Source organism: Melopsittacus undulatus, chromosome 1, assembly GCF_012275295.1.
Source record: "Melopsittacus undulatus isolate bMelUnd1 chromosome 1, bMelUnd1.mat.Z, whole genome shotgun sequence".
NCBI lineage: Eukaryota > Metazoa > Chordata > Aves > Psittaciformes > Psittaculidae > Melopsittacus > Melopsittacus undulatus.
Window position 1 is genome coordinate 132,110,923 of NC_047527.1, and position 13,069 is coordinate 132,123,991.

General features: G+C 39.5%; 1 protein-coding gene across 1 annotated transcript in view; it reads right to left on the bottom strand.

Annotated features, from left to right (window-relative positions):
- Positions 1-231: 231 nt before the first annotated feature.
- The window catches only part of RBMS3 (RNA binding motif single stranded interacting protein 3), a 707,098-nt gene continuing 694,260 nt past the window's right edge, over positions 232-13,069 (bottom strand). The window contains exons 17-18 of the mRNA XM_034063359.1: positions 2,901-2,981; positions 232-409 (exon numbers count right to left, since the gene is read on the bottom strand). Of these exons, the coding sequence (XP_033919250.1) occupies positions 278-409; positions 2,901-2,981 (213 nt within the window). The 3' untranslated portion in view covers positions 232-277. The remainder of the gene's footprint in view (positions 410-2,900; positions 2,982-13,069) is intronic.

Here is a 13,069-nt window from a genome sequence, read left to right on the forward strand (position 1 = left end):
GAAGCCAGATGCTGCTTTAGCCCAGCATGATAATCATCAATGCAGTTGTTGAGATCCTTCTGAGTCCAGAAAAGCAGCAGACAGTTAGAGAGCATATCATTGCAGGCAAGGACATTTTGCCAAGGTGAGGCCATCAGCCAAAATCTTTTGCTAACTACACTGCTATATATCCAGACTTAACAAAGCTACTCAGAATTTACACTGCTGAAGTGGGGAGCAAAATATGGCCCACTCTAATCAAGAATCAAAACCTTCTGGTTAGAAAGTGCATGCCTACTCACTTAGATTGTTGGTAAGAATATGCAGGCGCATGTTCACTGGATGTTTCCACTGTCATCTGTTGCTGTTGACCACTGGCTTCCTGTGATGAAGATGCTACTGTCTGTGGAGAAGTATCAGCAACAACACCCTAGGGAATCAAATGATAACATGAAAAACTTACTGATTTTGCTTACTGCAGTGAACTACATAAAACAGCTCAGCACAAGCTCACCATTCCTGTATTTCTCTAGAGGCTGAGAGAATTTGAGATAACAAAACCACATGCTAATCCAACAAACTCCATCAGTTTTAGAGCTAATCTGGCAAAAAAGAGCTTTCTTAGCATACCAGCCCCTGTAGTATTTTGCTCTCACAGGCTGCAGTGGAAAACACCTTTGAGGGCAGTTCCCTGCCTTCAAAGACAGAGGTAAAACCTCTGACTTCAGTGCATTCTGGATTTTACCTCTTGTCTTTTTTTCAACATATGCATGGCTCTTCTGATTTTCACTTACTTACCCCAACTTCACAGGGAGTTCACATTTATTTTGCCTGATTTTCAATGTGATAAAGGCCAAATATAGGCTCACTGCTCTCTAATTTACTGTATCTCCAACAGAATTTTAGCTGCATTGGAAAAATACTGCACTCCTCTACATACTGCTTTTATATATGGTCCCTTCAAAAATAAATTTACTTCACACTAAAGACTTCTATCTGTTAAGTCAGAGCTCCAATAAAGTTTTATTTATGCTTAAAAAAATTAAACACAAAATATATGTATGAATTTAAAATCACGCATATCTTTTCCTATTTAGACAGTCTGAATGATACTATTTTTAAGTATATTTACATTTTCAAAGTAAGGTATATTTTCTTTACTCTCATGTTTGGTGCGTTGATCACATGAATAACACTAGCAGGTCTCTTCAGGGAATATGCCTTATTACTGTATTGCACACAACAGAGCCAGAAGAGGGAGCACAAAGCACTTGCTTTGATTTTATTAGAGTCCTGTGTAAACAACAGGTAGTTTGTTTTAAATTATCTGTTAAAGCTATAAATTTCATTTTTCAGAAATTCTTCATATCTATTGCTTAACAGACTATCAGTATTATCTTTTTCTGTCTACTTCCTTTATCCTTCTGCTTTTGTCCATCTCATTCTGAGACTCTAAGCTCTCTGGGGCAGATGGTATATTTTTTTGCTCTCTGCTTGTGGAACATCTACCGTAATAGAGTCCTTGTTCATGATGCTACATGAATACAGATAAACATTAATTATCATCACTGGATCACAGCAAGACAGGCTATATATTTAGATAATATTTTGTTTATTATAGAAGAAAATGATGACATCATGTTACTTTAGCAGGCGTGAATATACCAGTGAGCAATGGGGAAGAGGACTGAGGAAGAATTAACTCAATTTCTCATTAGCACTGGTCAGCACCATATGCAGCCACTGCTGTGAAACACTCTCCATTCCACTACCTCTTTTTAATTTGGATTTGTATCTGTCCAGTTTAATACCTAAGAATGGCAATTGAAAAGAGGCACGCATGGCCTGTTTGGAAGCAAGCAAGGTTTGGGGCAAAATTATCCTGAGGCAAAAAAACCCTAAACCATGACCAGCTCAGTATGACTGAACAGTAGCAGCCTTTCCTGTTTAGGAATCTCAGTGCTTGTAAATTGAGTAAGAAAGAAGAAAGAAACCAAGACAAGTCCACTTGATTGTTGGTGGGGCCATGCCAACTGTACCACTAGCCTCAAAGCACAGAGTAGTAATAGCACAAACTCCAAAGTCTTCACAGCCAGAGAAAGAAGTACAGAGACCCTGGCACTCCTTGCATCACCCCAGAATAAGAGAGAAGTTATTAATAAAAGAGGGTAGCACCAAAGAGAAGCACAAAGGGAAGAGGATGCCAAGGGTCCCTCCTCTCACTGTGCTCAGTGGCCCTTATGAAGCTTCACAGAAGTGGAGGCCAAGCTGACACTCTCCCAGCAGCTTGTGGTCTACAGGGTTGAGTAAATACTTACTCATTAGACTGTCATCAGCATGACTCAGCCCCAACGAGGGAGGGAGCGAATCCTTCCTCAAGGATGAAAAGCACTCAGTCAGTGCAGCATCCTCCACGTCTGTATATACAAGAGGAAGGTTTCCATTGCTCAATCACTTTTTCTGGTGGCTAAATGTTTCAGCAATTACCTATACTTGCTAAGGACCGCATCAAACCCTCTTGCAATCTTCTCTTCCTGGAATCACTTTTGTGCTCGTGGTCTGCCTGCTGGGTTTGTTTTCCTGTCTCTTCCCATCTCCCTCCCAAGTACATGGGGAAAAAACAGTCATAATCACTGATGTTTTATTCCATGTCCTGCTGTACAACAAAACAAACGCAAAACAAGAGCCCTTGCAAATAATTAAAAAACAAAAACAAAAAAAAAAAAAGGGGAAGGCTGGGAAGGGAAAGAAGGAAAAGAAAAAAAGAAAAGATAAAGGAAAGAAATCTGCAGACCTCATTTTAAAAGCTGGAAGCTTACAGGCAATATTCCATTAAGTAACCTTAGGCCCCTTTCAAACAACAGGTGCAAGCAAGTTCTGCTAGCCCTTCACTCTACCATCATTGATGGAGGCAAACTTACTTCAATAGGGACAGCTGTTGGAGGCACAGGAGTGTACTGGGGAATGTAGGTCCCTTGCATAGGTGCAGCAGCAGTCATGTACTAGAACAAAATTAAAGGCAACAAAACATTAGAAAACCACAAGCAAGATGCATAAAACCATATTAGAAGCATGACACTGTCTCAAGTTCAGAGTTTTTTTCTTAGCGTATAGCCTATTATTTCTTTTAATTGAGGATTTTAGGCAGTGGTAGGATATAGTCAATAGCAAACATCTTGCTAATAGATTTAGATTGTTCACAGGGCTTCTAAAATAGACTTACAAGTAAACCCCAACCAGTGCAGACACAATAGCAGCATATAGTGGTTACATATACAAAAAACACCTATACAATCTTTTGGAGTCTTACTGATCACATCTGATGACACCTACGAAAAATGGAGCATGAAATTTGACAGGTTTATTCCAATCTATATTTAACCCTATCGATAACAGCAGTTGAGTTTACAGGGATACAAAGCTGCAGGGAGGTGCAGTCAGACAGGAAAAACAAAGGAAGAGGAAGATACATCTGGGAGTTTTTCCTTTTGTACACAGAATGGCCTATTCTTAATATCTAGCAATCTTTTCTATGCATTTTGAAACTTCTGCAAATTACTATTATAGCGACACTTTGTATTAGCTTCTCTAAAACACTGCCTAACCCAAACACTACAAGACAATCTTCTTTAAAAGAGGTGAGTGCATGTGAATTTTGCCATTGGTATGGCACTAATCTCTTTACATACACCATTCCTTATAAAGCTTCTGAACTGAAAGCACAGATATTGTTAAAACCTTCTAATAAGGTATCAATACTAACCCATCAGATCTATGTGCACTTTTCTTTCTACAATCCAGTCCTAACTGCATGCCTTCACTGACAAGAATCTCAGAATGTGCCCAGTTCCACAACGGACTGTATAACACTTCCACTACACGTTATCTTCAAAGACACACCAAAGATCTGAATCAGCCCAGAATGTATTTGATGAATTTTAAAATGAGTTAAATATAGCCTTGCTTCCTGGCAGAGCTAGGAAGTGCTTGCAAGATATTATTCCACTGTTTACAGTAAAATTTACATTTAAAGCACTCTCTCACCTCAATTCTAAACTAACTGGATGGTTTGATATGCCTGTCACAAACACGCATTATGAAATTGCATAGTGGGGTGCAGACTCTGCAGCAATGCTGTAGAAAGGCCTAAGGGAATGAGAACAGCATATTTAAGAATCCCACAGCTAAATTCTGAAGTCTTCATTCAAGTAGAATAAAATAAAAAATTACTTGAGTTAAATTGTTTCCCATAGAAAAAAAAGAATAAAAATCAGTAGGCACATAGATGGCATAGCGTGTACACTTGCAATAGGAGTAACATATTGTGTTGAAATCTGTTACAATATTTTAGCAAAAATTCACAGTGTTTTCCTTAACTGGAGCAGAGATGGGAGTGTCCCCAGTGCCTGTGTGCCTGCATCAGGCCATGTTTTTCTGCAGCTCCTTTTCCTTGTTCTTCAGAAAGAGAATTGAATTCAATAGCTTTTTTTATGAATGCTAACCCACCAAAGACATTAGGCCAACCAACCCCTATTGTACTCAGTACAGTTGGGCTATTCTCCAGCCTTACAGATTAGGAGTTAATGAGAATGTTACAGCAGGGTGTTCCAGAGCTGCTTCCGCTCCATTCGTTCTGCTTTGTAATGTTGCCGTCACATGTTGGGACGACATCTGCTGTGTAGCATTGTTCTAAATGTGTCAATATTTAACATTAACCTGAAGTACTCATTCTTATAGTCCTGCAAAGATGTACGGGGTTTTTAAACACCTACACAGGCTAGCTTCACTTGGACAAATATATATAGATTTTAGTTAAAAGTGGTAATTTAAAGAATAAAGCAGCCTCACTCAACTTGGCCTTGCTCCAAGTTCTTCCTTGAATCCCACAGAAGATCAGCGTTCAGACTCTCACAACATGCACTTGTCTGCCAATCTCTTATCTTACACACAAATGCATAAGTTTAAATGCACAAATATAAAATGATTCAACTGCTTTTTAATTCAGACCACCCCATTTCTTCAAAAAATGCTTTGGCACTGAGGTCTGCAGTAGTACAATTGAAATTGTCCTGGAATTAATTGTTGCCTTTGCTGACTCTGCAAGCACTGTTCCCGGTAGCCATGCAGTTTCTTACTTCTGGTGTTACTGTTTTCCTCTTGAGGCAGATTACGATCTTACTTGCCAGACTAGTTTGTATTGCTTCCTTCATTGCTACTCAATCTCTAGGGAAAACTGCTTGCCCTGGTCTTTCCAGACACACCGACCTCCCCATACTCTCCAGGTTTATTTTTTTTTTTATATTTTGCATGAATTTTAACTGAATTCAGCCAAATAGCAGGTGTTTTACAGTGCTGGAGACCAAAGCCACCTAGTTACTTGCCGGATTCCCTGAAGAACTGTAGGAATGTGACTTCTTCCATACATACACAACTCTGCATGTCACTTCCACTGTAATAGTGGTTCAACGTTTTGGTTAAACCATCTAGACCTCTACAATTAAAACAAATGATGTGGCCCAAATCACAGAATCATAGAATAGTTAGGGTTGGAAAGGACCTTAAGATCATCTAGTTCCAACCCCCCTGCCATGGGCAGGGACACCTCACACTAAACCATATCACCCAAGGCTTCATCCAACCTGGTCTTGAACACTGCCAGGGATGGAGCATTCACTACCTCCCTGGGCAACCCATTCCAGTACCTCACCACACTAACAGTAAAGAATTTTCTCCTTATACCCAGTCTAAACCTCAGCTGTTTAAGTTTCAACCCGTTACCCCTTGTCCTATCACTACAGTCCCTAATGAATACCCTCACCAGCATCCCTATAGGCCCCCTTCAGATACTGGAAGGCTGCTATGAGGTCTCCATGCAGCCTTTTCTTCCCCAGGCTGAACAGCCCCAACTTTCTCAGCCTGTCTTCATATGGGAGGTGCTCCAGTCCCCTGATCATCCTCGTGGTCCTCCTCTGGACTTGTTCCAACAGTTCCATGTCCTTTTTATGTTGAGGACGCCAGAACTGCACACAATACTCCAAGTGAGGTCTCACGAGAGCAGAGTAGAGGGTCAGGATCACCTCCTTCGACCTGCTGGTCACGCTCCTCTTGATGCAGCGCAGGATACGCTGGCTCATGTTCATTTTCTCATTGACCAACACCCCCAAGTCCTTCTCCACAGGACTACCATGTATTTCCTTTTTGCCCAACCTGTAGCTGTGCCTGGGATTGCTCCGACCCAGGTGCAGGACCTTGCACTTGGCATGGTTAAACTTCATGAGGTTGGCATCAGCCCATCAGTTCCACCAATGGCATAAATGAAATTGCAGTTTTTGTGGCAAAGAATTTGGTGTTAGTAAAAGTTACCCAAGGCTTAATCCTACAGAGTACTGCTGCCTAACAGCTGGCCTTTGAAAACACTGAAGCAAACTGGTCTATATTACAGGTACATACATTGTGCCCTTCAATGAAATATCCAAACATATTGATGTATTTATCTTTATGAATGTACAGATACTCTCATCATTTCAGGAAAGAGTAGCCAGGTCAACTATTAAACACATTTTAGGAACTTGGAACTGATTCTCAGTCTCCAGACTCCTACTTAAAGATCCATTGAGGCTCTGTAAAAAACTTTACAAAACTATGAAGGACAACTATGGTTTAGTTCTCAGAGACATAATTGGTCTTAAGTATCTAAAGTCTCCTCACAGACACAGGGAGTCCCAGCTGAGACCACATGAATTCAGGAGTGTCTGCTGAGCTGGATCTATTTTCACCATGGGAAGCCTAGCATTCAGAAGCTGCTTTAGTTTAGTTTGTTTACTAATGAAAAAGGAGGACAGATTAATTTTTGTTATAACTGACATTAGCTCATCAAGTTTGCATCTATTTCCTTTATTCACGACATAATCCTAATTCTCTGATCCCACAGGATAAATACATTAAAGATTACATAGTGCTAAGACACAACATCAGTGTCAATACATCAATGGCTTTGAGTATTGCAGGAGTTGGATTTCTTGTCATGAATATTAACAGTTGTGTTTTTCTTTTAGCAGAAAGCTTCCTGAACACTGCTTTTCAGTAGCTTCCATATTCAGCACGCACTGAGCCCATTGGACTCTGTGTCCCTCCCCAGCTCCCACAGACACTTCACCCAGCTATTCTGTAAAACAGCATGTTCCAGATGTGTTGGAATGAGGTCTGACCATGCTGGGAGGTGAAAAAGAGCTTCAGAAAGAATTGTGAGATTCAGAAGTTAAACATTTTATATCTATCCTGCTCAGAACCACCCAGGATGAAGATTCTGCTCTAGGATCATCCCTTAGCTGAGGGACTCTGCAGCTCAATAGAGACCAAGGTCGTGCAGATGTACATAGTCTACAGGTGGCTTCCCATTTACCTTAAGAAACTAACATAAATTGGAAATAGGCAAATGGCAACAAAGAAGACATCTATGTTAGAAGACCATCACTGAGATTTTTCTCCATGAACCACACTCACTGAAGTTCTTTATCCACATGTACGTGTTAAAGAGAAGACAGCATGACTCACATGCTCAGCTTAACAGTACCCGGCAAATGCCAATAAATATTAGTATTAGAAGAACTGAAATGAGAGAATCTGAAAAATTCAAATCCATTATTTCTTTGTCATTTATTTTCCTCAGGATAAAAAAATTCTAGAGCTGTAATGTCATTGAACAAAATATGTGCAAAGCAGAAAAAAACCTGCTCATTGTTCCACAACTGTACAGGCTTTGTGGGTGTAAAAGTAGAAGCTGCTTATTTCTGACAGTAAAATGAATAGTGACTCTGCACACACAGATGATGGATCTGGAGGGCATAAGGGAGGGTTTTTTGGCTCTTCAATCCTTTAAAAGCTGATAATTTCTACTACAGAAAGAAAAAAGAGACATTGCTGGTGGCTTTCTTGATTTATTTGTAAACTGTTAATTTCTTCATACAGTATATAGAATGGGTGTTCTAAGCACTGAGGATGTGCAGTATTATAATATAATGCATGTCTTACAATGCCTGCTTAATTCAGACTGAACTTACCAGGGCATCAATATAGACTATATACTACAATTCTACTTATACCTTGTCCAGTGGGATTTTTGTTTTTACCTTTCTGAAACTGTTTAAATACGTGGAAAAAAATATATAGCTAGAAAATGAGAGAGTAGTAATATACACTTACAGCTCTGCTCTTCCTTCAGGTACTACCCTCTCTGACTACAAACACTTAAATGAAAGGAGGTAACAAATGAACGAGGAGGTGGGTTGAGGGAATAAAATGACACTTCAAGAAGGATCAGACAGTGGGGTATGCCAGATTGGCTCCAGCAAGTTTCATCTTAAGCCTGCAGCAAACACTAAACCCATAAAAGTGGCAGACATTGGGAAGTTGAAAATAGGGGGAAGGCGGCTGCCTGCACCAGGCAGAGTAAGTGAGCATATTGCAGCAGGATAACATGTTTTACCCGTCAAAGGTAGAGCGGAGTGACCTGCAGGGATTTCACGGGAACTTTTATATTGAGACAATAGCACAAGTAATATCCATTTATTCATTTGCCCTACTAAGCCTCTGGCCTGCCTTTCTTGTGCCCAGGTTAATACAGAAGCAGGCAAGTGTCTAACAGCTGAGGTACACTGCAAAAACCTCTTCTTAGAACACCAGATCTTAGTCACTGAATTTTAACCAAAACAGTGCCTGAAAGAGGAAATGGCTCTTGCAAGACTAAACAATTATATTTACACCACCAGAAGACTTCGTCCACACACTTTGTTTAAATTCTGAAGGTCTTAATTAACAGAAAGTTAAAGAAAACACACTGAAGTACAGTTCTATTTATAAGCTTAGTTGCACACAAAATAATACAGCTGTGAATAGAAGGCAGCTACTGGATATACTTTAACTCTCTTGGTCACTACGAGTACTGTGAGATTATACAGTGGTAACAGCTCATAACATGATCAGTGTGAATAAGTTTCCTGGTATAAAGAAAATCAGAAAGAATTTACAAAATGAGACATTAACATGTAAGCTTGCTTGGAAACCTTGAACAACACTTAGCAGGCTTAAAAGGGGCAATGAGCAAGGAAGAAATGTTAAAGAAAAGGCCTTTAATAAAATCAATGTGCAAATGCTGCCTTCTGGTGTTACACTTTGTTTTTATATATCTGTTGCAAGAACTGAAGATCACTTTCCGTATTTCATTAGCCTCCATGTTCCTGAGAAGGCACAGAGACTTTTCAGTCAAGGTGAGAGCCAAACTGCAGAAGCCTTGTACCAGCATAAACTGGTAAGCACAGCAGCCTGCTGAAGGGAGATTAAATGGGATGTCTTAAGTGGGTAAATGCCAACTCAAGTGTCTCAAAAGAGCAAGGATTCCAGAGTCTGGTCTTCGGTGACTATTTGTGGTTTCCTATCACTGCATGAGTTATAGCACAATGATAATGACTTAGCCTTTAGGATTCTCAGAATTAATGCCAGGGTTTGTCTGTGGGGGTTTTTATAAACCATCTGAGAAGTCTAGACACTGCATCACTAACAGAATTATGTGAAAACATTTGCATTGCTGGAAAACTGAAGGAAATGAGACTGTTGGTTGGATTTATTTTTATCACCTTTCCCCAACCCCCCCGCCCCAAGGAAACCTGCCCTACCACTTTCAAATCTCTTTCCCTGCAAAGAAAAAAAAAATTGCATCTCTCTTTGACCATTGTGAAGTGGTTATAACTTTAACGAAATATAGAACAAAATAGCTGTTTTTTTGTCCCTGGTTCCACCTTCTCATTTGAAAATATCCTGTTCTCCAATAGAAAAGAACATTGTCTTGCTGTGTCCTCTTATCCCATAGTCTGGCATGGAGAGGCAGGAACTCAGGAAGAGAAAAAGACCATCTAGTTCATCAGCACCAGTGGCGGTTCAATAAAATACAATATCCAGCCACCACATTTTTCACTTTAAACTTCAAATATCTTTTGCTACCCAGACACATTTTCATTTTCCAGCTCAATCCTGTAATTATTCAATGGTTGTTATTAATCTTAGTTTTTCCCAATTAAAGAATGTGAGAATAAAAGATACGGATTTTTTTTGCATATATTACAATCTTTTTGCTAATAATTATCATCCTGGCCTAAAATATAATGATATAATGCAATTTTACTGCACAATTACCACAGCCCTATCAAGAACAGCACTATCATTCAACAGAATCCCATCACTGGGCCACTGCACTCATTGTTCAGGCATAGAATAGAAATCTTTACAAGATTTAACCTTCCTTCCCTGCTGCTCAGTAATACAAATGTATTTAGGAACACTGGCTACCACTTCCCTTTCAACCTTCCTAATGAGATGTTACCTAATTCTCTGAGCAAGTTAAATGAAGGCAGAGAGAATAATAACTTCAAGAACTATATTTACAAACTAATCTCCTTTTTCTCTTCAGGAGTTCTAAGCATCCTTCAGAAATCCCTACCCTTGGAAATCAGAGTAATACAAAGGTATAACAGTGAAGAGGAGCTAATGTGATCAGGACTAATCAGATAAAGAGTATTTAGACTAAACAAATGTGAGAACCGTCAGATCACCACATACAGCTGTGCACCACGCTCTCGCTAGCATACAAAATCTCAGGTTTGTATAAACTGTAGTAAATGCAAACAGCACTACAGAAATGTCTATAGAAACAGATGAATAAAAATCTTGCTTTTTGATTTTACCCATGTTTTAAAGTCTAAAGCCTGATATTACAAATGAGCTTGATAAAAGTCTCAAATCACTTTCAGATACGTCAACAGTGTCTGAAAAGAAAAAATGGAGGAAAATCCATCAGGATATGAAAATTAAGTTCCCATTTTGATTGTATCTTTCATTAATGTCAAGACAAACTCCTTATAGGAATACTTCTTTATAAAAAAATTGTTCTAGTTGATTCTATGATTCTATATTATATTTATCAGTTTATAGACAGCTATGGAACTTGATCTCAGGATGCCAATAATCCTTGTAGTCCATGTCAGCATACCTAAGCCCATGATATTTTCTCTCTTGTCTTCCGTGTGACAAAGCCTCCACTGTAGGCTGGGATTCATGGAGGCTGCACAGAAATTTATGCATTCACATAAATGAATAGCCTCAAGACGTGAAAACTACTTTTTTGCATAATTCAAATACCATGTGGCTGATGGATACATCTGCAAGTAAGCAAGACTTCTGTGCTTAAAACAAAGACCAAGACGGGTGATTTGTTGTACTTTCAATTCTTAATTCTTCAGCTCTTACACATTTCTCTACAAAAGGGGCATTTTTTATTTTGTTCTAATACTCTCTCTATACCTGTTCTGTGAATGTACATTATTAGATCTCTGGGGCAAGCTTTTGAGCATGGGTTAGTGGATGATTTATTACATAATATATATCCCATCTGCAGCACCCTATATAAAGCCAGGGTATAGCGACTGTATCATCACAAAAGAATATACTGCACTGTCTTGGTCAGCCAGGGTCAGTAATCACTGAGATTGTCACATTTATATTCTTCTTTCAGGCCCTGTATACTGAAGAATAGAGGGATGATGCAGCAGAATTATAACTGCTTCTACTGACATAAAAATTCCCTATGCACCTGCTCTGTTGGAAATTCTTAGGAATTTCTGTCTGAATACAATTTTTTCAATTAGTCCCTGATGAATGGCTGCTAGTGAGACTGATACATAAATTTTAATATTTTCAACGTAAGTAAATAATGTAATAAGTAATTAAACAGCTATTAATAATATATCCATTTATGTGACCAAATAATTGCTTTCTAGAGGTAAACGTGTCTTCCAGAGGCTACTAAATCTCCATGAATTTGAAGAGTCTAAAGAGAAGCAGACTACTGTATGCAAAAGTCCATACTGTATGGATGAAGGAAACCAAAGGATACCACCCCAAAACTTCATAAAACCCAGCTGTCCACAAGTACCCTGCATCCAGAGATGGAAAACTTGCCAATTCAGTGAGCACAAAATACCTTGCAGACATCACCTGTTTCCTGTTGGAGTTTATACTGAAAGCTAACTGTGGCACCAGGATGCCTGACTTTCCTGTACTGATGTCATATGAGCATGCAAGTCCAGGCTTAGGTAGGGACAAACACATTCCCTGTGAGAAATGCTGGACCCTTATGCTTAAGGATACAAGGAAAATCAGACTGCTGCCAGGAGTGCATGGCCATATACCCTGCAAGATATGTACCTGGGGCTTCCAGGCTGCTCAACACAGAGCCCCATTTCCATCGGGGTCTTGAGTGAAGCTCTGGGACATCCTTGCCTCTTCATGCACATGCAAGAACCAGCAGTCCCTGTTCAGCCTTTGAGTTGGTGCGCTGATTTTCTTCCAGGATAATCCCACCAAGTTGCTTGCCCAAAGCAACATTCCTGGGATTTCCTGACTTGACTCCCTGGGCTAATCCAGTCCTCAACAAACAGACCTGTAAGGAGACCTGGAAGCCTTCCCAAAGCATTGGACATGGGGAGGCTGCTCTGGAACATGAAATCCTGGGAGTGCTTTGCAGCTACCGCCTGAAAGCTGACATGGAGCAGCACAGCAACCGAGAGGAATGTTTAAACAGCCGGCAGCTGTCAAGATCTTTTGGAGTATATTCTGTATTGGAAATACTGTGGGCCATTGTTTCAGAAAAATATTTTTTGTTTGGAATTTCTGGCTCATGGGAGAATTTTTCTGTTTTGTTTTGAGTTTTAAAAGATGAATCAGAATGAAACCAAATTTTGTAAGATAAATTTCCCACAAACTGGAAACCATGGATGTTGTTCAGTGAGCCCTTCTTTCTATCAGTAACTAACCTGAGCAAAAGGATCAGCCATGTTTATATTTGGAAAGGATGTGGATAATAGACAATACTAACCTTTAATGGCTGGTGGCAACTTCAAGACATTTAAAGTACTATGGTTTAAAATAATGCAGTACAAAATATTGCTTCTCATTAGCATATAAATTGGTCTGTTAAAATCTTTAAATATATTTACGTGATCATTAGTTTTGCTTACATGGCAGCAAAGACGACAATAGT